Raw genomic sequence first — 27,248 nt, 5'->3', positions numbered from 1 at the left:
CCCCCATATATCAATGTGGGGGCACAGCTCAGTCCTAAGGGGGCCGCTCCCGCCTCTCCCTCCTTTTTGCAAATGCGTCTGCTGACCCAGCAGAACAATCTCTCCCACGTCCTGGCGATCGCGTTGTTGCAGATCCTCGCACAGCGCGCCGAGGCGTCCCGTGAGGAAAGGCAACCGAGAGCCGGACAAGTTCCAAATCTGCCGCAAACAGGTTCTTTCAGAAGTTCCTGCTCCCAACACCCCACCCGGCCACCGCGAACACGCAGCCCTGAGGACCGCCGGGCACCCCGCTGCCCGACAGACAAGTGCTGGAGGCTCAACCACGGGTTAGGAAACGTAGGCGGTCGGTCTCCTGAGGACAGAGACCCCGTCCCGTTCAGGACTGGGCCCCCCACCTGGCCCCGCACCCGGCGTCTGAGAAAGGCCAACAGCCGAACGGGTAGAATGAGCGATGAAGGACCCCACGCTGGGGTTTCCATCGTTCTCGGTGGCAGCGGGAGAAGGGAGAGGATGGAGCCCAGAGCATGCTGGGAGCAAGTGAAAAACCAAGAGTGTGAGTCAGGTCCCCCACAGCCTGGCCGCTCCCCAAGGACCTTGCCTTCCCCCAAAGCTATGCTCCAGGCACTCTTTTCCTCTCCAGGTTCCTGAGGAAGGCAGGCGGCCCCCTCCTCCCCTGCACCCCACCGCCCTCTGCTCCCTCACTCATTCGCTGAGCCCTGACTAGGCAGCCGCGGGGCCCCTGCAGTGGGAAACCCCAACCCCTCCTCAGATACCCGCAGACACACGCCCAGGTCTAAGCCCGACCACACCCGCTGTGAGGGCCGCGGTGTGTGCAGGCCCGGCCCAGCGTCCGGCTGATGATCGGCGTTACTGTGGGCGCCTGGGGAGGCGATCTGGAGGTGGGACTGAGAGCCGCAGCAGGGGACGTGGTGTGAAGGAGAGTTTCCTGGGTGAGCCGGGGCCCGATCCAATCAGGAAAGCTGTGAAGAGCGGAACTAGGGTTTCCCTGGGACTGCGTGTCCACCGCGGCCTGAGTGTCCAGAGCCCCGGACTTCATCATCGCAGACGAATTAACCAGCTCACTGTAATAAGTAATAAATGTGCACCCCAGTGGTTCTGTTTCCTAACGGACTCATACACCTCGCAGGGGCTCCCTGGGTTTACCTGGGCCCAACCTCCTGGACCACACACACCTGGAGGGCAAGGGCCTCACCTAGCTCCACGGGGCCTCCCAGCCTCTGCCCCTCGCCAGCAGGGCATTCCAGAAAGAACTGGGGACGAGGACAGACTGGTGCTCCATAATCATAGGCTCAGTAAATAAAAGGGGAAACCAGGAAATGCTCAGCCAGCTTACAAAGGCAAGAAGGGCCCCCCCACTCCGATGCATTCATTCTTTCATTCGCTCTCATTCACTCATCCATTCATTTACTCAGTCACTCATTTGCTCACTTCCTCATTCATTCCCTCACTCACTTAGTCATTCATTCATTCATTCCCTCACTCACTTAGTCATTCATTCATTCACTCAATCACTCATTCACTCATCCATTCATTTACTCAGTCACTCGTTGGCTCATTTCCTCATTCATTCCCTCACTCACTTATTCATTCACTCATTCTCTCACTTATTCACTCATTCAATTATTCATTCATTCATTCACACACTTATTCACTCACTTATTTTCTCACTTACTCATTCACTTATTCATTCATTCATTCACTCATTCATTCATGCACTTACTTATTCACTCATTCATTCACTCACTTATTCATTCACTTATTTATTCACTCACTTATTCAAACAAAACGTATGACTGACTGAAAAGATGTGTTAAAATTCCGAAGAGGACCCCTCAGTAAGGCGGTGAAATCCTCTGGAAGAAACCTCCCACATGCAGGGCTTTCCCTTCCGTTTCTCAGCTGTGACCAGTGAGGACGGAGCAGCCGCTGACCCTCGGCAGACCTGGGGCTCAGTCCCTTGGAGGCCTGCATGCCTCCCAAGTGGGATCCTATTAAACAGGAGGGTCACAGAAAAGGCAGTTACATTCCTTTAAGGTGACTCTCCCCCAACCTGGCTTCCACTCGGCTTCCCAGGTAACACTACAAGGAATAGAAGGTACCGTCCCTGTTCCCTCTCCTGGGTACAGTTCACATCCATTGCAGTGATTTGCAAAGTGCATGATCTCTGCTCTTTTCAGATGCAATCACGGAAGTGACAGATTAACTTCCACCGAAACAGGAGTTCACAGAAATACATAAACCCGGGCAACATTAAAAAATAACATCGAGGCATCGGCTGTGCGCATGAACTGTCGTCGGGTGAATATTTTTTAATTATCTCTGACAGGTGTGTTTAACACAGACACAGAAGCGACATCCCTGCTTGCAATCTGGGGGGGGGGGGGAATGGTATTTTTGCTCCAAAAGACAGAGCTTGCTTCCAAAGTGACTGAAGGACAGGGAAACTGTCATGGGAAATGACAGGAAATGGTGCGATAACAAGTGAAATTGATCCAAGTCTGGGGGACTCCACAGGGTGCCGGAAGCGTGATGAAGGGACATCTGAGGCACCGGGTGGCGGCCATCAAGTTAAATGGAATTCAGAACTCCTGGTACAATCCCTCTTCTAACCGCCACACACGGAGCAGGGGGCCTGCGGGCTTTCGCTCCGCATCTGTAAAGCACGAGTTGGACTCAATTGGAGAAAACTTTGAAATTAAATACAAAAGCAACCGCCAGAAAATAATTACATTTCTTGAAAAATGGAACGACCAGGTCATCAGAGAAAATTAAATGACTCGGCTCTGGATCTCGGAAGATCTGGAATTGGACAAACACCACAGTACGTGAAAAATAGGATGAGATTCCCCATTTATTCCCGAGACCTGTATGGGTAGCCACGGGGTCATTTATCTCTTTAATGACCAATTAATGCCCACGTTATTCTGGTTCTGCGTTAAACAGACAGCCCCAAACGAGGATGCGGGTTTCTAGCTCAGTGCTGCTACTTACAATTCATCGGCGCAACCTCAAAAACACCTCGCTGCAATCCCAACCCCCAGCACGCTTGACGAGGAGGAGGAGGAGAAGGTTCCCCCGCTCCCCCCCGACGATGATTCATCCTAACAGCTCCAGGAACCAAGCCCCCATCAATATTCTCCCAAGAGGCTCCACAGAGCAGCCCTGCCCCCTCCCCACCCCCCGGCGTCCCATGGACAGCGGCCGGCACACCTTTCTGGGGCTTGGTCATCGTCAGGTTAAATCTGACCAAGCAAAGGCCCATCTTCGTCGAGCTTGTCAGCATCCCCTTGAGAAGCCGGTTTCCTGTGACGCTTGGGAAATTAGGAGCCATCTTCTGAAAGCGCCGATCACTTTGGCAAGTATCCTGTGGATCTAGACACGCCCAGCGCGGGCAGGTGTCCCTTCCTGGGGGTGGGGTTTTCCAGGTCCGGGTCATAGGAGCTGCACAGGGTGACCCAGGACACTGTAACGGGGGGCTCCGTGTTCTCGCCCCGGGAAGGCAGCCCTGCGCGGCTGGACAGCCGAGGGCACCCGCAGGGGCAGCAGCAGCAGCGGCGGCGGCGTGGTGTTTAATGGACAGCACTCCGAGTACCAGCTGCAGAGTGTGGGCCCTTTCACGCAAACATCACCCCGTTTCTTCACCTTCCGGAGCATTCCGGAGCCCTCCACAAACATCACTTGCTCCGTCGCTCCCACCCACCCCGCTGTAGGGAACTACCTTTGTTCCCACGAGTCAGGTGGCTCTCTGGGTCTGACAGTCCCTCATTCTCTCCCTGAGAGAATGTCCTAGTTTGACCACTTCACATATATCTGCCGTTATGTCTATGGATAGAAGCCACTGGCCACTTGCAATACCTCATTCATGTCACTGTGCCTTCCTCCTGGCATCACCGCACAGCCCCATTAACTGGGAAATGTTTTTGTCCCCTCTCAGATGGCATGGAATGATCTTACATTCACTCTTGACCATGTCCTCAGCCTCAGTCCCCGCTCGCACACCTTTTTGGTGACCATTTCACATGAATCTGAAATGCGCACAGCATGGCCCTGCTCATGGACCCTGGTGAACGGTTTCCCAAGCCACCCCCCCCCCCATCTGTGTAATAGTAGCACTTTACTTTCTTCGCTTACGTGTCAGGCACACGGTCATGATCTGCAGTCGCTGCGATGTAAGCACGGATCCTACCCTTTAAATGACCTTTAAGAGGGTGATTACCGTGACAGCCAACACCTGCGCCCCGGCAGCAAGAAGCTGCCAAATGCGGCTCCGTGGCTCCTTTGGAGTCAGTTCTGCCAGGGCGCCTGTAACATCACGGCAAACTGGCATCGAGGCTTCCGGCTAGCACGTCTCGGTGCCTTTGTCAAAGGAAACGATGGGGAAGTTGTTATGGGGCCTCCACGGGGAGGCATCTTAGCTGACCACGTTGGGAGCAAACGCAGGGCGGCCACGTTCTGGAGGGCGGGGCAGGCGGCCCTTCCTGGGGGTGGGGCTTCTCCGATCCGGTTCCTAGGACCTGCACAGTATGACCTAGGACACACTAACCGGCAGCCCCGCCTGCCCAGGCCAGGCGTGCAGTGGAGGGCACCCCCAGGGGCAGAGGCAGCGTGGGCATGCCGGGAAGCCTTGGCTCTGAGAGGAGCCGCCGGCAGCATGAGGACCGTCCGGCCGGGGAGAGGGTCTCCTGTGTGCACTTGGACTTGATGCCTTAGCGCGCTGGGGAGGGCGGCTCTGAACCAGATTCCTCGCTCACCCACATAAACCGGAGGTGGTTATAACGAAGCACCCAGACACCTCTCCCCACCGCCAAGTTGGTGGAGCACATACCCATTGGGCCAAAAATGGCTTTCTATAGCACCTTCCTAACTGCAGTGGACAGCAGTCACTCCCGGTGAAGAACTGACGAATCGTAAGTCATGAAACACCCATAATACGCCCAAGAGATGATGGGTGAGAGATTTCAGGATAAAGGATGTAAAAGAAAAAAAATATATAGCCTTCTTTAGTCAACAAATGACAACAATATAAAGTCCTGGGGTTCTGAAAGGTTTGGAGACATTTTGAATTCTAATTTGGGGTGGGGGTGGGGGAGGCAAGGATGGAAAAGCCTGTAATTTTTAAATCTACAAACTCATCATTCTACTTGTGACAAATGCCAGGAGTCCCCATACTGTGACCGGGAAACCGTCTCGCAAATTGGACCCCAGGTACACAGGGCGCGGGAAAACGCGCCTATAATGCGCTTCCTCCCTGTGTCCTAACACCATAAAGGGACCGCGCCAACGCCAACAGCTCCTTAAAGATTTTCCGTAACTTTTCAAGGGCTTTTGTTTCTTCCCTGCGTCACAGGAATCCGTTGGGAAGATAAGAAATCACCTTAGGAAAAACAGAAGACAGAGCTCCCGATCATCTTCCATTTAGCCTTGTCTACCAGTAAACAGGGAAATCGCGTGTAATCACATCCATTCTAAAGAACGCAAATTAGCGCGCTCTGCTTGATGAGCTATCCACGGGAAGCCGGGCTCCCTGAGAAGGGCCCTGGGCGGGCTTCCGCACAATGGAATCCTGGTTCAACAGCCAGAGGGTTTCTCAGATCAAAGCAGGCAGGTCAGGGGGCCAAGCCCAGGAGGTGGCCGGCCGCCCGGGGCACAGAGGCGCACACACAGCCAAGCGCGCAGGGAGGAGGCAGGCGAGGAAGCGGCAGGGCCACGTGTGGGAGGCGGGCCCACGGCCCAGGCCGTTCCCCTCCCGCGAGGCCAGTGCAGGTGCGCTCAGCTGGACTCGGCTCACACATCATCGTCATTTGTTCTGAAGGTGCCGGCGCCCGGGGCTGCCAGGCCATGTGCTCAACAGCCAAGCGCTGGGAGCTGCTGGCCAAGCGGGAAGGGCAAGTGGCAGTCGCCAACACACCTGCTCGTCGGCTCAAACAGGCACGCGGGGGCTTTGCGGAGGCCTCTGGGCGCAAGAGCCCAAAGAGGGACAGAAACCTCCACCAAGCCAAGGCTCCGGGCCAGGCGAGGGCAGCGTGGCCGCGGATGGGCAGCCCTTTGGGGCCCAGCGGAGATATGGAGGAGCACAGAAGAGCGGGGGGTGGGGGTGGGGGGAGATAGGGCTGACAAGTGCTCAGAGCCTGTGAGGGGGCATGCAGGGGGGCAGGCACATCTGGCTCCCGAAGCTCCAGCCAGACAGTCGCTCCCCCGCCCCCACTCCCCCTTACGCCTCTATTCGCTCTCTCACTGCGACCCCCTGGCAGGGCTGGGAGGACTGGGTGACTACGGCCACCTGCTGACCTCAACACGTCCTGGTGACCTCAACACGTCCTGGTGACCACAGTGAACCTGCCCTGGCCGGCGGCGGGGCCAGCGCCCTCAGGGTGAAGGAGAAAAAGGAGGAACTGAAACAGCAGAACCCGTCCCACCCTCCACCGAAGGTGACCACAGACTCGGAGAGGGGCCGTGGTTCCCTGAGAAGGCCTTTCGCTGGGCAGGCTGTCCCCCTGCCTGTCGCCACCCTCTGCCTGGTGGGGCACCCTGAGCGAGGAACAGGCGTCACCGCCAGTCCCTCCAGGGTCTTCCCTGTGCGCCCGAGAAGAGGCCCCACCGACAGTCACACAGCTCTGAGAGGGGACAGGCCAGACACCAGGAAAACATTTTTCAGTTAAAGACACGTATCCCTCTGAGATGTAAGTGAGAACGTGATCCCGAGACAGAAACAAAAGCACTGATGAAGAGCGTCATGAGAGAGCATCCGAAGGACGCACGCCGTTTTAACAGTCCCTGGCCCCCTATCTCCTCCCTGGGAGGTCTGGTCCTTTTCTAAAAATGTAACTTCAAGATTAAAAAAATGAACTCACACAGCACTTCTCAGGGAGTCCCTCCAGGGCGTCAAACACACCATCTGGTTATGAGAACACCCCCCACCCCACTCCGCTCTGAGGGCCCAGCGTGGGACTAAGGTGTCCCCCAGGTCCATGCCCCCCCTCCCAACACAACCTCCAGACAGCCCCTTTGCCGCTGTGTTTCCAAAACCCAGTGCAGGGCCCAGCCCAGCCTGCTGCCCGGGCCCCCCCCCCCGCCACCCCCCCGGCTGCCCCCTGTCCCAGCACCGCCAGCTGCAGCAGGAGGGGGGCGCACTGGAGTGAGTGCCTGACACACCAGACACCCAGAGGGGGCGCTGCAGCTCGGGAATTGTACCACCTGGAGCCAACTCCCCTTGCTGCACCAGCGGGTGATCTGTGCACGCCCGCTCTCTTGGCCTGGGACACTACGGCCGCAGACAGGAGAAGGGCCCGCTGGTCGCCGGTCAGCAGCAAGGGGGCTGCCGGGTCATGGATGCACAGAGCCCCCTCCGAGGATGCGCAGGAGGGGACCCATCCCCACGTCAGGACCCGCCCAGGAACTGTCGCGAAACGATCGGGCCTGACAAATGGCAGGAGGAAGAGCATTTCCTGCCATCGTCCCAGGAAATGAAGCGTTTTTACAGAAAGACGGCGAGAGGTCTGGCGGTCACCTCACTTCTCTGACACACACCTTTGCGTTCCATCTTGACGGCGACCACACACAATGTGTCATGTCACAACGCGACTTTCTCAGAATCCTATGGAAATACCATTTTCAGGAATTAATTGCTTTTTGGTAACGTTTTAGCCACACAGAGGTCAGGACTGTTGTTCTTCCTTAAACACTAAGCTGGAGGAGAGAAGGTAATCCGTGCAAAAAAAAATATATTTTTTAAAGCGTCTCCAACGTGGAATCAATCACTGTGTGCAGAGGTGACACCGGCAAGGCTGGGACCTGCCGTGCCAATAATTCTCGCCGTTACGGCCTTTCCCTGTGTCCTTCCGCCTTCCCTCACAGCGCCGTGCCGGATGGATAGCGCTTCCCGGGAGAAAGAAAAGTCATTCCAGGGAATGATCAAGTGCCACGTTCACAGCGCACGGGCACTGATGGTGCTCGGCCGCCCGTCAGGATTCTAATGAAGCCCGGGCCACGCACACACCCGGGATCTGGCCTGGGATGTCATGGGAAGGCATCGGGCTGAGGCAGGGGACGTGGGGGGCTGAGCGCCCTCACAGGACCCCTGGGCTCCTGGGTGAGATCGTGAAAAGACAGTAGGTGTCCCCACGCCTCAATCCTGACTCCCCATGGCTAACCATGTGAGTGCTTTTGAAATTCGACTCCGCACACAGTCCATGACCTCATCGATGATATACAAAAATAATCAATTCCGCTGGAGGCCTGCCGGGCCGACTTCATGAAACTTCGTAACTCTTCGGTGTAACATGCCCGTGATTTCTGACGCTCATGCGAGAAACATGCCTCTCCCACTGGCTAATGCGGCACCTCCGGCCGACACGCTTCAGAGTAGAAGTCTCCCCGCGGCCTCAGCCGGCTGCTCAGCACGCCGGCGGGAACTCCAAGCCTGCATGAGGCTTTAAGTTCCTTTTCCATCACCAGCCCGGCAGACGGGGCCGGGGACAGGTGAGGCCCTCGTGACACCAAGTCACAGACCGGCAGTGGCCTCGGTGGCATGAGCACCCATCACGCCAGCCCTGCTGCCAGCGGCCGCCCGCCCGCGCCACTCCGGGCTCCTCCGTATCTCTCTCGAGTCTCCTCCTTGCGGGGATGCCGCCTCCTTTGCAGGAAGCAGGTCGATGGGGGTCTGAGGATGCTACAGCCTTGAAGAGACAGACAGGCCCTCCTCCTCCAGGTTTGTAAGCAACTAGAGGCCCGGTGCACGAAATGTGTGCACTCGGGGGTGGGGCTTCCTGAGCCCAGCCTGCACCCTCTTGCAGTCCGTGGCCCTTGGGGGATGTTCGACTGATGCGGAGGCGGCAGAGGCTCCGGCCACCACCACTGCGTTCGCCAGCCATAAGCCCGGCTCCTGGCTGAATGGTGCTCCCCCTGTGGGAGCACACGGACCACCAGGGGCAGCTCCTGCGTTGAGCATCTGCCCCCTGGTGGTCAGTGCGCACCACAGCGACCAGCTGTTCCGCTGTTCGGTTGACTAACATATTAGCTTTTTATTATATAGAATGAGAAAACGCAAGCCTCTGACTATGGTGGCCACCGTCCCTCAAACAGAGAGAAGAAGCTGAGCCAAGAGGACATGCGCTCAGCCCTGTGAGCATTGACCTATGAACCAGGAGGTCACGGTTCAATTCCCGGTCAGGGCACATGCCTGGGTTGCAGGCTGGATCCCCAGTAGGGGGTGTGCAGGAGGCAGCCGATCCATGATTCTCTTTCATCATTGCTGTTTCTATCTCTATCCCTCTCCCTTCCTCTCTGACATCAATAAAATAAAATTAAAATAAAATAAAATAAAATAAAATGAAAAAAAATAAAATAAAATAAAATAAGGACACACTTTAATGCTTAGACACTCTGAAGCCAACCCTGGTTCCCCCCACCCCCCGCCATGAATCCATGATCCCCTTCTCTCGGGAGCTCAGTGAGCGGGGTCCAGGCAATCAGATGACCAGCTTTACGGTCAGACCTGAGGTCAGGGAGTGTCAGTCCTCGGCTTCCACCTCCTTCAACATTGTGCTGTGTCTTCTGCATCTCCGGCCTCAGAATCAGCGTGTCACCCTCCCCCACGTGACTTGCTGGGATTCTGAATTGCATGGCACTGAGTGTGTCACGTTGGGAAGACTGGACAGCCAACACGATGGAGTCTCCTTATCCGTCACGTGGAATATCTTCCCATCTACTTAGATGTGACTGGAGGGTTACGCAATTTGCCATCAAGAGGCCTCCATCCACAGGAACTCAAAACATGCAAAGGGTCTACAGGAACCACAGCACGTGACTGTATGGACAGCTTTCCCCGAGGGAGGTGCCCCCAGCCCTGCGGACCGTGCACCCAGGTCACTGGGAGACCCTGCTTAGACTGGTCAGGCTGGTGGAGACCCTCTGAACCACCCCCCCCCACACTTTCCTAGAAAAAATCTCTGGGAAGGGGCTCCACGGGGTAGCTGGAACCTGAAGATCCCAGAGAAAAGCCGGGGGCTGTGGGCACGCGTGTTGCCATCGACGACCCAGGTATTAGAAGCACAGTCCTTGCATGACTGTGTTCCCTGCCCATCCCTTCAGGAAGCTTTTCCATTATTGCTTCAGACAGACACCGAGGAGGCGCCGGGAGGATCAAAGAGATAACCGGCATCCAAGGGCTTGGCGGGGTGAGCGCGTGGCACAGACACGGGGATTAGGATTATCTCGGCTCCGCCATCCATCTGGACAGGGCCGGCAGATGAGCTCTCCAACACGCGGGCGGCTGGGCTGGCGTCTCGCTGCACCGCATTGCGTAACCAAGTACCCACGGCGGCTCGGATACTCGGGGCACCGGTCAGCACAGTGGCCAAGGGAACGGCGACACGGGGTGGGAACCGGACACGGTCAAAAGGCAAAAGGACATGAGAACCTGGTCCGAGAGACGTTCCCGTGTCAGAGACGGCAGGTGGAGACCCGGGACAGGCGTCCAGAACAGGGGGAAGGGAGGCGTACCGGCACCCTCGCTGCGGGAGGGGCCCTTCTGATCTGTGTTCGTCACTACCCCTCCTACCTTCAGACAGTTTCTCCTGAGGACTGAAACAATTCTAAGCTTACACGTGGGTGAGAGGCTGTATCCCAGATGAGAGCTTAGAAAGCGTCAACAAGCAAACACTGCTAAGGACGAATTCTGATAAGACAGAAGGCGGGGAAGTAGTATTCATTCCCAGCCAGGTCATTCTTTTCAAGGAAATCAAAGCTGCGCTTCTGGGTGAGCACAACTCACCCCACAACCGTGTTTACTGTGATGGCCACAGCTTGTGGGAACATGGTGCCTGCCGGTGACGACGAGGCAGAAATGGCACCCCGAGGTGGTGAGATGCAACCCCAGGGACAGTCCCGGAAGGAAGCCAACCCTCGCCACCCCGAGGGCTCAGATTCAATTAATCTGCATCCCAGGCCCCACGCACGCCCGCAGGGACCATGGCCAAGTGCCGCTGACAGCCCACAGGACCGTGGAGGCCCCGAGCTGGGCAGGGGACACGGGGCGGAATCTCTAGAAGGGCACAGAGCAGTGTTTTCCTAACAGGGCTGGGACACATGAGCCGTGAGGAAGGAAGTGTGGTGCCTGCCAACCAGGGTTTTCTTAGTGAAATACGGGGGTTCAGAATCGACCAAAGGACACTCAGAACAAAACGCCCAAGTACAGCCCAGGGAACAAAGGTCAGAATGAACACAGCAGCCACACACACGCATACACACACTCACATACACACATACACATACATACTCGCAAATATACAAACTCACACACACGTACACCCAACATACACACATATACTCATATTCACATGTACACATACTTACACACACTCACATGCACACAAAGACATATATAGATACACACATACACACACATACTCACAAATATACAAACACACGTACAGCAAACATACACACATATACACATATTCATATGTACGCATACTTACACAAACTCACACATACATACAAACTCATACACATGTACCAAACATACACACATATACACATATTCATATGTACGCATACTTACACAAACTCACACATACATACAAACTCATACACATGCACCAAACATACACACATATACACATATTCATATGTACGCATACTTACACAAACTCACACATACATACAAACTCATACACATGCACCAAACATACACACACACTCACATGCACACAAAGACATACACACATACACATGCTCACACTTATACATACATATACCCCCACACACATATATGCACATAAATACACACACACACACACACACACACACATGTAAACACACACAGCACCAGGAATCTCTCTCTTACCGTAGACCACGGTCAGAGCTTCCCTCTCCAGAAAGTTCTGGAATGCACAGCCCCAGACAGAACAGGAGACTCCACGTAAGTGTCTTTCAGGATCGTCCCAGAGTTAGAAGTCATCATCGGGGAACGGAGTGAAACTGCCTGGGACAGTGCTGACCACGAGGCCCCAAAGGCCCCAAACCCATCTCTGCCAGAGCTGAGTGGTCCAGGGCAGCCCCCGCTGCCAACAGTGGCCGTGCCCGAGACCTCGGCCCCATCTCACCCTATTCCCCTGCAGAACAGACACAATTTGGGGGGACACAAAGTTTTGTCATTGCTTTACGAATGAACACTCCAGTGCGATGCCACGTTGGTGCTGAAGTTAAATATTAGCTGAAACGCCTCTTGCCTTGCCCTTCGCCGAAACATAAAACGTGGCAGACGGCTCACACCTGCCAGTGGATGTGAGGAGGCTTCAGTTCTGAGAAGATGCCTGCAGGGTGCGGGCTCCTTGGGACACAGCAGGCCCTCCACCCCCCAACCCTGAATGTGGAGAGCAGCTACAGTGTTCGGACAGGTTCAAGCCTGGGGCTAAGGAGAGGGCACGATCCTCTCGTGGCAAAGCCACGTGCAAGTCCCAGCACAGTTACAGCCAAAGGCTGTGGTTGTAAGCTTGACCTTATGGTCCGAACCTGTGGTCCCACGTGGCTGAGTGATGTGGGCTGTGGGAGGTGCAGCCAGTAGACAAAGCTGGATCAGGGGCCTGTAAGTGAGCAGATTCGAAGCCCGCGAGAATGTTGTGAACATCTTGACCACTCACTTGGCCTCGTGGGATCTGCTATAAAACGAAGACTCGGCCTGCAGGCCGTGGCGCTGTCTCCATCAGAGAGCAGCGTCCCACCTAGCCCCAGCTTTCTTCTCGTCTGTCTTCTTCAATCCTTCACCGCCCCCCCTCAGGCTCACCCATGGCCGTGCTGGCGGGACACCCCGAAGGTCACCCCAAATAAAGCCGAAAAGGATCGAGAGCATGCTGACCTCCGAGCTGCAAATGAGAGGGGGGCGTCAGATCATCTCAAACGTCAAAACAGCCAACGAGGGCCACCCCCGGGAGCCACGTCTAGCCCGACGCCGTGCCAGGCTTTGCACATTCTCTCTGAGCAAGAGGAGTCACAAATGTACCCCCATTCCCTCGGAGCAAAACGGAGAGGAACACAACACAGAACACCAGGACCCACGATGGGGACCCTGCGTGCCAGATGCCGGGGCCACCCCGACCGAAAGAACAAAGCGCAGCAAGAGCGGCCGGGAGGCGGCGTTCCAAACCAAACGCAGTCACCCGTGCTGCAGACCGACGGTTCCCATCACGGCACCGACGTCACGGAAGCCACCCGTGTCTCCCACTAAGCCACACAGGAGGGGATCTGACACGCGGGGAAAGTAGCAGACAGGAGCAAGCCCCATCAACTGTAACCACATGAGAAGATACTTAGAAATCTCAAATGACTCCCGGGCCCACAACTCCCCGCGATTTCTATCGATCCTTACGCTCCCCACCCGCTTCCCTGAACGGCCACAGGGGCTCGGAGTCAGCGCACCGGGCACGTTGCTCATCTTACCCCTGGACAAGAAGGCAGTGCTGGCAGGAGGCTGCCGAATGGCTGGCCCACGCCTGCCACAGGCCCCGCTCCCCAGCCCCGGTCACACGTGTCCGCTCGCCGCACGCCCCCGTGAGGATGGGGCGTCGCGCTGAGAAAGGGGCAGCCTGCCGACAGCGGGCCGCCTCGGAGACCAAAGGCTCGTGGGGACTTCGCTCCTGTCTATGACACCGGCTCCGGTCACTGCAGCCCCGAGGCACATCTGAGCGCCTGTTCCCCACCGAATGGCGAGCGTTAAAGCTGGGAGGCCCCTTTCCCAAAACATTTTAAACACACGAAGCTGCGTTCTGAAATCGCCCATTAACAGGCCTCTAACAGGGAAGGCGAGCACAGAGGCAGGGACGGTGCGCAGCCGAGGGCAAGCTACCAGGAACCACGTGGAAGACGCCTCCCCTTCGAAGGAATTGGCACGGGCACCAAACCGCTCACTGCTCAGGCGGCAAATCACCCACCTCACGGGCACCAAACCGCTCACTGCTCAGGCGGCAAAGCACCCACCTCACGGGCACCAAACCGCTCACTGCTCAGGCGGCAAAGCACCCACCTCACGGGCACCAAACCGCTCACTGCTCAGGCGGCAAATCACCCACCTCACAGGTGGTAAACCACTCACTGCTCAGCTCCTTCTGCCATGAGCCAGCGCCATAGAAATCGCCAGAACAGGGTGCCCGACAGCGTGCAGGGCCAGGGCTGCCCCGGGGGCCTCCTGGGACCTCACACCAGCGGGCCCCCAGGAGCACTCAGAGCCCCTGGAGATGAAGGCATCTTTCCTCCAAGGGCCGGAGGGTGAGAACAGGTCACCACAGGTGGCAGGAACAGCGGGAACATGGGGACCCGGATCCCTCTCTCTCCTGTGCAGGGAGCGAAAGGTGCATTCAAGGCTGAAGACAGGACCCCCTTGGCTGGGCGTGGCCTGAGGTCTGACTGGTGCCTGGGCACCGACAGCCCCACCTCGCACACCTGCTCAGAGGCTGAGGCACCGGGGCCCCTTATTCTCATCAAAGCCCCATATTTACAAATAATAAAAGGGTAATATGCTAATTAGACCGAATGTCCTTCTGGGCGTCATTCCAGACGTTCTTCCGGACGAAGCCAGAGCCGGAGGGAAGCAGCCTGGGTCCTGGGCGCCTGCTGGCGGCGGCCGGAGCGAGCCCGAGACCTGGGCGCCAGAGGGAAGCCGGTGCCGGCAGCCGGGGGAAGGAAGGCCTACTCTTGCACAAATTTTCGTGCATCGGGCCTCTAGTATTTACACAGAGAGCGTGCAGAACCTCCCTGCCTGGGAGCAGACACAGCCGAGTCCGGACTCAGAGGCCCCACAGAGGATAGCGCCACCCCTCACGCAGGGCAGGGTCCTGGGCACCACAGAAGCCAGTCCGGGCCTCCCAGCCGGGAGAATGTGCGGCCGCTCCTCCCAGCGGCCCAGGAGCCCTGCAGCCGGGGGCTGGCCTTGAGCGTGGCCGTGGCGGTGCGCGTGCGCGGGCCTACCTTCACCCTGAGGGTCTGGTCCGACACACTGCTCATCATGGCGCTGATGGAGCGGAACAGCTGCAGGAGGGACTCCATGAAGTCGGCCTCGCCCTTGTTCTCGTAGAGTCTGCAAAGGAACACGCGCTCTGTGGGCCGCGGCGCCTCACCCCTCAGGGTGCCTCCGGCCACCAAGGGGCTGCTTGGGTGGCAGTCAGCGTGTGAGTGATGCTCTGGGCATCGCTGAGCCAGGAGGGCGCTGGGAAATGAGACTGCTCTGAACCCCCCAGCCATGCAGACGCCAGCGCTTCCGAGAAGCTGGGTTTTAATCCCACTATGTATTGTTTCTCTCATTGTGACATAACCCAGTTTATAAACCTGAAAAGCAGAAACGTCTGGAAAGGGAGGGAAGGAGGTGAAGAGAGAGAAAGGGTGAGAGGAAGGGAGAATGGAGAACTTCAGCTTTAATTCTATCCCACAGAAGTTACATCATTAATATCTGGGTGTATTTCCTGCCTGTGGTTTTAGTTTATTTTTTTAAATATTTTTATTGATTTTTAGGAAAAGAAAGGGAGATAGAAACATGAATGATGAGAGAGAATCACTGATCGGCCGCCTCCTGCACACCCCCTACTGGGGATCAAGCCTGCAACCCCAGCATGTGCCCTTGACTGGAATCGAACCCAGTAGTACCCTTCAGTCCTCAGGCCGATGCTCTACCCGCTGAACCACACCCGCTAGGGCCTGCCAGTGGTTTGAAACCTATATTATTACATAATTGAGGTACAGAGACATTTAATTGCCTAAATTTAACATAACCTTAGAACCACCTGAAAATGATACCGTAACAGTAAACTTGAAATCACTTTATTTTAAAGAGCTGATACTAGACAAATTCATTCATCACAGAATGGGTGCTGATGGGGAACGTGGTGGAGCAGTCAGTAAGTGGATAATGAGTGAGTTATGCATGGGTTCCATGTATGCAAATATAGGCTGCTAACTATTTCATCCAGAAATCACTTATCAGCCATTACTTCACGTTGCTGTGTCATGAAGAAGCAATGCGCTTGCATTTAAAAATGCTGCAACTCAGATGCTTATTCACAGAGACGAGTCTCCTGTCTAATTAAAAGCACCTCTTACCTGAAGACTTGTGCACGAGGCACAACTTCGTAAACTGATAATTAATTACCCTGGAGGTATTTATCTCATGTTTAAATAAGTCCCTCTGTAAAGTCAGAAACTGTCTAAAACGGGAAACGGTGACCTCGTCTGTCTGTGAAGGGTTTTCAAGCTGGCGTTGGTCTCAATGGCGCACCAAGCAATTAAAATCATGGAGTCATGCCAGGCTGGCGAGCTCCGTGGTTGAACGTCGACCTACGAACCAGGAGGTCACGGTTCCCTTCCAGGTCAGGGCACAAGCCAGGGTTGCGGGCTTGATCCCCAGTGCGGGGTGTGCAGGAGGCAGCCGATCCATGATCCTCTCTCATCATTGATGTTTCTATCTCTCTCTCCCTCTTCCTTCCTCTCTGAAATCAATACAAATATATAAAAATTTTTTAAAAATCATGGAGTCATGAGCATCTGCTTGCAGGTGACAGGGAATGGTGCGTGGGGGCTGACGGAAACGCTGGTGAGTCAGTCTGCACCCCTCAGGTTACCTGCCAATCCCTGCAACTTTGTGGGTCAGGAGACTAAAGGCAAAAGTGAAAACCTCTGTAAATGGGAGTGGAGTTTCTGTCAGTCTCCAGAGATAAGGAACAGAGTGTGGGAAACGCCCGGGAGACGGGCGCCAAAGGACACAGCCGGCTCTATGTTCAAACCCTGGAGGATGAGGGGCAACCACTGTGGACCGAGGCTCGGCGAGGCCACCCACAGGCGCAATTCGGCACAGCCTGTTGAGCAAGGGCTCGGCCCACTGCTCTGCCTGGAGCGGGAGGAGGAGTCGCTCGGAGAGGAGGCAGGTCACCCGGCGCTGTCACACGTTGACATACACCCTGTCCTACGTTCAAACAAAAATGACTACGCACAGACCCACGGCCCCTCGCGGAAGGCAGAAAGCCCATGGCAACATCTACAGGTGATCAACATACTGCGGTCAGCTAACCAGAATGCCAAGTAAATATAATGAGTGCATTTTAAAATACAGAGCAAAGGGTCAAGAAATAGGAAGATGGGAAACAGAGAGAGGGAGAGAAGAGAAGGTTAGGCGGAAGATTTTAGAAGAGAAGAAAAAAAAAAATCCAACTTCTAAACCTAAGAAATGTAATATCTAAAATTACGGAAACCCAGAGAGGGCAGGAGAACATCCGGGGGAAGAAGACAGCTGCCCGCGGGGACGTCACAGGAACGGTAATGTCCTCCACACACAAGGAGGAAGTAAAGGCCTTGAAGCAGCTTCCTGGGATGAGAAGAAGGTCTCCGCTCTCACCTCTTGGTCTCACCGGACAAAGCAAAAGGTCCCCTGTTGGACCCACCTGGAGGTGGAAGGAAGGAGCGGCAGCCAGAGGCAGTCGGGGCATAAGTCGATGAATAAAACCCAGGCCTCATTCCTTGCTCCACCAAGGAATGACGAGATCTTTGTCTACAACAGCCTTGGGCATACTACGGCCCGCGGGCTGGATCCAGCTGTTCTATCCGGTTCTCTTGCTCTCCCCTCCGCTCCTTTACTTTGAATTTATATTAGTTCACACAAACACTCCATCCATGCTTTTGTTCCGGCCCTCCGGTCCAGTTTAAGAACCCATTGTGGCCCTCGAGTCAAAAAGTTTGCCCACCCCTGGTCTACAACCTGCATCATCTTACTTTTATTACCCAGGAAATGACAGCAACATGACAGATCTGGAGACAACGTATCCCTGATCAGTAACTAATTATGCACAGAGCTCACACCAGGGGACAGGTCGAAACCCCACAGCGGGAAAGCCGGAGGGGAGCCCGCGATGACCCCTTCAGGAACGTGACCCGGGAGGCCTGACCGGGAGGCTGTTGGCCGGCTTTCCGGTTCGTGTGATCTGCCTGCCCACGCAGGAAACGCAGACAAACAGAAACCCCAGAAGTGCCCCTGGCTGTCAGCAATCTTTCTGTGGGTTCCCCGGGGATTTAAAGCTGCTGTTCTCATTTCTAAACAAAACGGGCTTTCTGAACACGCATGGACGCGCGTCGTGAGGAAGACAGCCGGGTGACCACGATCAGCTTCCATATCTTCACCTCCAAGGCGTCCCCTCTTGCTCTCTAGCAGAATAACTACTGGCAAGCACCCGGGAATTTTGCGACGCTGCTGCATTCTATGAAAACACAGCAGACGGTTCGTGAAAGAAGACAAAAACGACCTCCGAGTTCCTGCCGCGAGCCCCGGTCATTCTCCCCAGGTAATGACCGTGTTGCAGCCAAGCAATGGAGGCCCTGTAGCTGCTCTGCCATCCTAGCCCCAAGGAAAGGAAGGAAAAGCGGAGAGGAAGAGAAAGGAAGAGGGAAAGAGGGGGGACAGGCGCGGGAAGCCCCGGAGCCCCGGGAGAGCCCGCCCGGCGACACCTACTGGTTGAAGAGCACGCGGGAGCGCACGATGAACTTGAAGATGTACTCCAGGGCCTTCATGGCTTTGTACAGCTGCTCGTTGATTCCCGGCTTCTCGGCGTTGTCCACGTAGTTCCGCAACACTTTCGTCAGCTTCCTATTCACGACGGAAACACAGATTAATAAGTCCCCCAGATCACAGCAGCGCGGTGCGTCCCTGGCACAGAGAGATACCCAGTGGGGGGCATTTTATTTGGGTTCACGCCTACCGGGATATGCACATTTGTAAAACGCGTTCTACACGGATGAAAAGGGACCCCGAAAACAGCTCTCCGAAGAGTGCGATCGGAGCGCATCCTACGTTTGGGATGTTGTTCTGAGCATTTAAACGCATCACGTGATTTAATCCTCACAACAGCACCATAAGGCAAGTAGTGGTATCGCCGCTGATCTACAAGGGAAGATGCCCAGGAGCGGATGGGTAAAGTAGCTTCCCCGGCGTGAAATAAAAAAAAAAAAAATCAAAGGATTGTCTTTCTAGCCCCAGGGAGGCACCAAAAGAAATCTTTGCAAAAAGACATTGAACTGAAAATGGGCTGGAACTAGATAATGCTCGCACAACGCTGAACTCACTGAGCGCTACAAGTGTATGTGGAACGGTACGCTGAAAAACGTTTAAAATGGCACATTCTGTTACGTCGGTTTTAGCAAAAATTTTTTTTAAAAATATATTTTATTGATATTTCACAGAGAGGAAGGGAGAGGGATAGAGAGCTAGAAACATCGATGAGAGAGAAACATCGATGAGAGAGAAACATCGATCAGCTGCCTCCTGCACACCTCCCACTGGGGATGTGCCCGCAACCAAGGTACATGCCCTTGACCGGAATCGAACCCGGGACCCTTCAGTCCGCAGGCCGACGCTCTATCCACTGAGCCACACCGGTTTCGGCTTAGCAAAATTTTTAAAAGGCATTGCACGAAACGGTATTTGTTATCAGGGACCATTTCAGCAGCCTCTAGTTCGTTTTCTAAAACCAGGCTATTTACACTCAAAATAAAAATTTTACAACCCATTTTTCCAATAGGAAATATTCTTAATTTTTGATGAGGTTTCTAAGAGGCTTTATATAAAAGACTATAAACATTTTATGAGAATAACATGGGTATTCCACGAAAAGTTTTGTGAATTTTCTTCTACATTTTTTAATACAATTGCACACATTTAGTTTTAAAACTATAAGGACTCTACTTCTCTGAGAGTCGATATTTTTATAAATTGTGACCCAAAAACAAGTGACTCCCTAACTCAGTGGTCGGCAAACCGCGGCTCGCGAGCCACATGCGGCTCGCGAGCCGCGGTTTGCCGACCACTGCCCTAACATGAAAACATTTCAAACCTTTTGTCATGATAATAGGAGTTTACAAAGTTTATAATATATCAAAATTGGTCAGAATTATTTTTAAATGTCCCATACCATCACATAAGTATTCAGACAGTTGGTACAAGTCAAGTCCACATTGAAAGTCTGATTTTAATTCATAGCTTCATACGTTAGATTAAGTGCTTAAATCAAAGGTAGTTTTTTTAAAACAATCCCTGTTCCAAATAAAAGAAAAAGCATTAAAACTTTTCTATTTTTCTGGAATTCAGAAACCAGAAAGTTCAAATGGTAGTAAATTGGTCCAGGTATCAGAGGATAAGAGAAAGTTATGTAAAAACCAAACAAAAACCGGTGGTGTTAGTTTCTCAAAACATGATACGAATATTCCTTTCCCACAAAGTGAGAATTTCCTTTCGGCCGATTGCGGGGACTGAACTAACACAGCAGTCGCCAACCGGTGGTCCGCGGCCCCATGGTGGTCCATGCGGTCCGAAAGGTTGGCGAGCGCTGAACTAGGGGGCGCTGCTTCCCAGCGCGGGTGCATCATCAAGTGCATCGTCGCCGGAAGATAAAATGGTCCTTTCTGCTCCTCCCACTGACTCACTGGCCTCAAGGCCCGCTCTCCGTGGCCGCTCTGAAGAAGAAGGAGCGTGTGCCTTCCTTCCCCCGGGCACGGGGCGAAGCCAGCACGCAGATCCCTGTGCAGCGGGGCACGCGGCTCAAAAATCAGAACTGAAGTTCCAAATCTAATCCGAGAAGAGCTGTTTGGCCACATTTCAATAAAAAAGCAGAACTACGAAAGTGACACACGCCAAGGTCACGTCACATTCAGATCACTTCCGTACACACGCCCCGTTGTGTTTGCGTTGCCATAGCGGCGGGGGGGGGGGGGGCGGGGGGGAGAGGATGGGGGGTTTGACCTGCCCCACGGCCGGTAAGGAACTGTCCAAAGTGCAGGCAAACGGCATCTCCACCGACAGACCCCGTGTTGTAAGCACACACGTGTTAGCAAGTGAGCACAGGGCTCATCCAAGCTGGCTCCGGGCGCTCGGCACGGCAGCGCTGCCCATTCGAGGCACCGCCCACGCCACAGGCATCAAGGCGTGCACGGAAGAATCCAGGGCCAGGACTGCCAGCGTCAGACCTCTGACCTTGAGTGCAGGGCTGTACACAGGCAAGGACGCGGGCTTTGACCCAAGTCCGGTCCAGGCACAGATGGGAGCTTTGACCAACCTCATGGCACCGAAGATAATCCCCTCCAGGGGATGTTCTGAACGAAAGTGTGTCAAACCACATTGTTGTACACCTGAAACTAATATAACCTTGTTTGTCAACTATAATTTTTTAAAACGCATTTCCAAAAGAAATTATTAAATCTCTTTTCTTACTGCAACTCACACAATTAAAGTTTTGAATAAACGTCCGTGACCCCCACTGTGAGAGACAGAAGGTAACTAACTCGTCATAGTATGCTAATCATAATGAAACCTCGCACACCTACAATCGTGCCCATTTTACAGATGAGAAGACTGAAACCCAGGTTGGTTAAGCACCTGAGAGCTTCCATGAAGCCCAGGTGGCTGGCCTCCAGGACTGCGCCCCTCGACACCAGGTGAGCAGCGTCTGGGGCCCGGCCTCCCACCCGTCCTCTGGTGTGTGTGTGAGACCCACAGGGGCACCTGTGGGGGTGTGGGGGCCGGTCAAGAGCAGTTGGGTGGGTGCTAAGAATCCAAGTGAGTCAGAGCTGAAGCTTCGGAACAAAAGGGAGCGCCTTCTTTAAAGAGCAAAAAGTACCACACGGACTTTTATTCCCACGAAGCAAGCAATGATCTCCAAACAAAAACACACGCATTTATTCATTCATCCGAGCTGGCGGTGGGGGGGAAGCCTCGGGGGGCAGACCCCTGCCCCCACCTCTCAGTGCCATCGAACATGAACTGAAAAGGTCAGGTAAGTAGAAGATGGGGGAGAAGAGAAAGAATGAATTCCGGAAGGACCAGGATGTACTACAGAACTCCGCTGGTAAGACTTTTAGTTCTGTGAAGAGGGAAATACTAATAAAAATCCCCCCAGCAAGCCCTAGCCGGTTTGGCTCAGTGGATAGAGCGTCGGCCTGCGGACTGAAGGGTCCCACGTTCGATTCCGGTCAAGGGCATGTACCTTGGTGGCGGGCACATCCCCAGTGGAAGGTGTGCAGGAGGCAGCTGATCGATGTTTCTCTCTCATCGGTGTTTCTAACTCTCTATCCCTCTCCCTTCCTCTCTGTAAAATATCAATACAATATATTAAAAAAAAAAAAAAAAAAGTTCTGGTTTTAAAACAGCCGAGAGAACTTACGTGTAGGCCAGCGTGGCACTGAAGTGCTTCTTAATGTAGGTTTCCAGCACGGGGTTGAAGTGCTGGAATTTCCTGTCGGCAATGAGTCCGATGATGAACACCTGGGAGCGAATCAGCCGTGTCGTTAGTAAGTAAGACGATGCCAGCCCCGCGGCATCTTCACCTGCATCCTTCGCACCCTGGGACCCAAGGAGCCCTAAGATGTTCGGACGGAAGTTGGTCAGCCAGCTCACCTCTGCTTGATCTAGAAACGGCATTTCGCCCAACCAGTGTTACTGAAGGAGACCTTCTAGATCTCCCTGAGGCGCTTGGATTGGATGCACAGGGTAACGCTTTCGAGGTCACCGCGTTGGATCCCCTAGGAAAGGAGGGGCCTCTTACCAGAGCATCGAACACGAGCGTGTCGAAGGTCTCGCTCTCCGAGTTCTCCATCATGATGTTGAACAGCGCGTCCAGGGTGTCCTGCAGGAACTGGGGAGACACGGGCCCTGGGGTGAGCTCAGCGCCTCCCAGCCTGGACGCCTGAGCCCGGGCTCTGCTCTCATGCCCACCTGGGCCAGGCGCCACCTACGACGCTGTTCACTTCAGGGGTATTTCCAGCCGACAGAGGCCAAGACCAAAGTCGGAGATCAGTGACGTCAGAACAAAGACGTGGGCAAGCTGAGTCCAGCGATGGGCCGGGCCGCAGGGGGAGGCCCCAGAGTCCCCGCCCCCGGGCCTTTTCCAACCCCCTCCTGGATTTCCCCATCTGGTGACCAAGGGCTCAGCAGGGTTGCTTTTGTATCATTTGTCCCCATGTTCAGATGGTAAGATCCTTGCAAAGGTCAAAACTCTGCCATCTGTGAACAGCCCGACGTGACTGCCAACAGACTCTGCAGCTGCCAAGCCCGGGCTCGTCACGGTTCACCCAGCGTCTCTGCAGCAGCTCCACCCGACAAGGGACACAATCACAGCACAGAGCGCGGCCCCGGGAGCCGCGGCCTCCTGGTTCATCCGCGTGTAGCGCGGGGCTGCGGGATAGGAGCACCGCCAAGGGGGTCCCACACACGGGGCTGCGAGGGGACTTCTCTGGACAGTCACCCTCCGCGGACAGCGCCCCTCCGCGGACAGCGCCCCTCCGCGGACAGCCACCCTCCGCGGACAGCGCCCCTCCGCGGACAGCCACCCTCCGCGGACAGCGCCCCTCCGCGGACAGCCACCCTCCGCGGACAGCGCCCCTCCGTGGACAGGACAGCACCCCTCCGCGGACAGCCACCCTCCGCGGACAGCCACCCTCCGCGGACAGCGCCCCTCCGCGGACAGCCACCCTCCGCGGACAGCGCCCCTCTGCGGACAGCCACCCTCCGCGGACAGCGCCCCTCCGCGGACAGCCACCCTCCGCGGACAGCGTCCCTCTGCGGACAGCCACCCTCCGCGGACAGCGCCCCTCCGCGGACAGCCACCCTCCGCGGACAGCCACCCTCCGCGGACAGGACAGCACCCCTCCGCGGACAGCCACCCTCCGCGGACAGCGCCCCTCCGTGGACAGGACAGCACCCCTCCGCGGACAGCCACCCTCCGCGGACAGCCACCCTCCGCGGACAGGACAGCCAACCTCCGCGGACAGTCACCCTCCGCGGACAGCCACCCTCCACGGACAGCCACCCTCCGCGGACAGCGCCCCTCCGCGGACAGCCACCCTCCGCGGACAGCGCCCCTCCGCGGACAGCGCCCCTCCGCGGACAGCGCCCCTCCGCGCACAGCGCCCCTCCGCGGACAGCCCCCCTCCGCGGACAGCCCCCCTCCGCGGACAGCCAGCCTCTCTCTCTAAGACTATCCACTGGAGAACCAAAGTCACCATTTCCATGTTAAACCAAAATGGGAAACGGTACCTTTTGCTCACTAAGCAAGTACCTTTCTCAGTCTATCACGCAGAGTCATCACTCTAATTCTAGTTTTAAATAGACAGAAGGAAGGCCTTGAATAAATGGGGATCACCCACAGTCTATCGGTGCCGCTAAGTAAAACGGGGACCCCCTTACCCCAGGTCCTGGCTCCCTGTAACAGCCGCGGGCCTGAGACAAGTCGGTTCCAGGCCTACAGGGCGCAGAGGACACACCGGCCAAGGCACCGTCAGGCCAGCGAGGGGAGGGGTGGACGGTCCCCCGGCCTGAGGGGTCCCCGGGCCTGAGGGGTCCCCCGGCCTGAGGGGTCCAGGTGCACACGGAGCAGAGGGAGACAGGCGAACGTTCCCAGGGATGAGCCATCGGATTTGAAAACAGGTTAGATCGGGGACGGGAGAACATGAGACGGCTCCTGATTCCCCCCCGTGAGTGTGACAAAGACCAGCAGAAACACCACTGCTTCCTGGGGTGACGGGGGACTTAAACACGACGCGGGACAAAGTTTCATTAGCTGTGCATCTCCTGGAGTTACCTTAACGTACTCCCCCGGCTCCCTGGAGTCGGGGCCCTTACAGAACCAGGGAAATGGGTTAGGGTGCCTTTAACAGGGTCAGCGCGGGAGCCGGCAAGGACCTGGAATGACGGTCCACGCCGGGGACGCGTGGGGATGTTTCAATGCCGGTGAAGTTCGGAAAGTGGAACAACGGAATTTATCCTGACGAAGACCCTATCGCCGTGTAATTAAGGCCGTTTCACGTAATTAATTTTCACAGAGATAAGACAGCTGTCCCTCTGAAAGCATGTGTGTGTGTGTGGGGGGGGGGGATCGCCCTCGCCCCGCCCGGGCCCCGCCCCACTCACCTTGACCACCTCGCCGCCATCCACCTTCATGAGCTGGCGCAGGTTCTGCTGCAGCAGGTTGGTGTTGGAGCGCCACTTGAGGAGGCCCAGCAGGTCCACTGAAACAGAAGCCAGGTCAGTCCCCGGGCCAGGGCCCCCCTCCGCTCGCACCGCGAGGCCCTCTGCACGCGTCTCGAACCGCAAATTCAAGCCCACTCGGAAACCTTCCAGCTACACGTGCCGCTGCTTCCTCCACCCGTGTAGCTGGGCTCAGGATTCCCAGCTCATTCGCCGAGAAGCGACGTCCAGGGAACAGATTTGAAAAGTGCCTGGGGCCCGCAGGACAACCTGGGTTCTCACCCCCAGGAGGCCTGGGAGGGGCCACACCCCACTGTGCGTCCCGGCCTCTCCTCCCGAGTCTCCGAATAAGACTACTTTTCCATAAAATAACATAAGAGAGCTCACATCAATTCAGGGCCTGAGGCTGCGAGGTGACAGGACTGAGAGGTGAGGGGGGCCTGGCCCAGAGAGACTCGACTGCGCTGAGCTCCTGCCCTCCCGCAGGCCTGGCCGGCCCTGGCTGGTCCTCATGGCTGTGCTTCTGTCTTCTAGCTGCCAAATCGCAAACTGAACGTGTCGGGTCCTTACAGACTGAAGGTGGGAGATGCAGGACGTCCAGAAAGGATTTCCGGGCAGCCCGATGCCCTGGCAGGCAGGGGGCAGAATCCAGGGCACTGGGGAAGCGGAGGTGTCTACGCAGTTTCCCTTGAAGTTATTTCACTGCCCATCACGTGACAACACACACCTAGCGCAGGGCACCTAACTGACTCCTGATGCGCATTGTCCCTGGGAGAAAAACCCGAGGAAACGCTGGGAAGACCGATATAATTTGGGAATAGGTGGAATGCCAGGGAACGCAGACACCAATGGGAACTGAAGAATAAACCACACAATAGGCATCCATGTGATGAGCCCCAAACACGCATCTTCATACACGTGACCTTACCCCGTGCACAGCTGACAGAGTTAAAACGGCGACGTGAAAGGGCACAGCATCCCAGATCGTGGTGGACAGGCCACGTGCGGCCTCCAGCACGTCGCCCGGGACATTTCCTTCCCTGCGAGCTCCTGGGACACCTCCAGCCCCAGGGTCACTCCCTCCCTGGGACCGAGCGAGAGGGGGCCCTGGTCCCCCCACAGAAGCTGCTGGGCGACATGGAGATTCGGAGGTATTGCTGTGCACTACAGGGAAGGGGTCCCTTTCGGCTTTCATGTCCCCCAGCGAGCCATTCCTCCTCTGGGGATGGTGGCCTGTCAGGCGTGTACACGACGGGCTGCCCGACATTGACCGCGGGCGCCCCGGTTCTCATTTGAGAGCCCTTTTCCTGAAACGGTGATTTGTTCCTGGGAAGCTCCATTCCTTAAGGAGAAGCCGGGGCTGCATTATTCATCAAAGTTTGTATTACACCTCTCGGCTCTCAGAACTACGCTGGGTGCTGTGGGAGCCAAGAATTACGCAGGGCCTGGCTGTGGCGGCGCCCAGGGAGTGACCGCGGTGGCCGGGACAGGGAGGGCGGGGCAAGCTCTCTTTTCTGCAAACACGCTCCCCTCCTCCTGAGAGCCGTTCTTCCATATCATTTGCCTGGCTGTGCCTTCTCCCCAGTGTCCAGGGCAGAGGAAACCCCAGCCTCCATCACAGCCTCAGTCCCGCTAACTCCGCAGGGATGGGAGCTGCATTATTCGCTGTTCCTTAAAGTACCACAGGTGACTCCTGGGGGACGGAAACCTCCCTAAACCCGGGACGGAGAGCACGTCCCGGCAGGAGGTCCCCTTCCCATCACTTCACTTGGGATTATAAATGAAACGTGTTAACGTTCCCCGTGAACGGCCCACCCACATTTTCAATTCCTGATCCTCTCTTTGATGGACCGCCGTCCTTGGTCTTCATTCTGGGTGTCGTGCTGTGTTCGCGGGCTGTTCATTCTTGCATGGCCCCTGTGAGTCCGGTCACCTTGTACCCACAAGGAGGAGCAGCCCGGCTGGCCCAGCATGGGGTCACTGGACACCGTCTGAGGCTGGGTCACAGCCACGCTTGGACGTGTGTCCATCAGCAAGGGGCGCCTGACCTCCCTGTTGGGGGGACTAGAAATGGCATCAAAACCAGCTTTTAAAAATAAAGGAAAATGGCCCTAACTGGTTTGGCTCAGTGGATAGAGCATCGGCCTGCGGACTCAAGGGTCCCAGGTTTGATTCCGGTCAAGGGCATGTACCTTGGTTGCGGGCACATCCCCAGCAGGGGGTGTGCAGGAGGCAGCTGATGGAT

The 27,248-nt window shown here is 55.8% G+C and overlaps 1 protein-coding gene across 7 annotated transcripts in view; it reads right to left on the bottom strand.

The window, feature by feature from the left end:
• DOCK1 (dedicator of cytokinesis 1) overlaps nucleotides 1-27,248 on the bottom strand; it is a 331,039-nt gene that overhangs the window by 217,099 nt on the left and 86,692 nt on the right. For all 7 annotated transcript variants that reach the window (XM_080641474.1, XM_080641473.1, XM_080641477.1 and 4 more), the window contains 5 exons: nucleotides 24,947-25,044; nucleotides 22,584-22,673; nucleotides 22,203-22,303; nucleotides 18,503-18,637; nucleotides 14,983-15,091 (listed from right to left, as the gene is read on the bottom strand). In XM_080641474.1, the coding sequence (XP_080497600.1) occupies nucleotides 14,983-15,091; nucleotides 18,503-18,637; nucleotides 22,203-22,303; nucleotides 22,584-22,673; nucleotides 24,947-25,044 (533 nt within the window). The remainder of the gene's footprint in view (nucleotides 1-14,982; nucleotides 15,092-18,502; nucleotides 18,638-22,202; nucleotides 22,304-22,583; nucleotides 22,674-24,946; nucleotides 25,045-27,248) is intronic.

The sequence above is a fragment of the Plecotus auritus genome (genome assembly GCF_963455305.1).
Source record: "Plecotus auritus genome assembly, chromosome: 9".
NCBI classification, from domain to species: domain Eukaryota; kingdom Metazoa; phylum Chordata; class Mammalia; order Chiroptera; family Vespertilionidae; genus Plecotus; species Plecotus auritus.
This window is presented reverse-complemented; position numbering and strand designations above follow the sequence as displayed.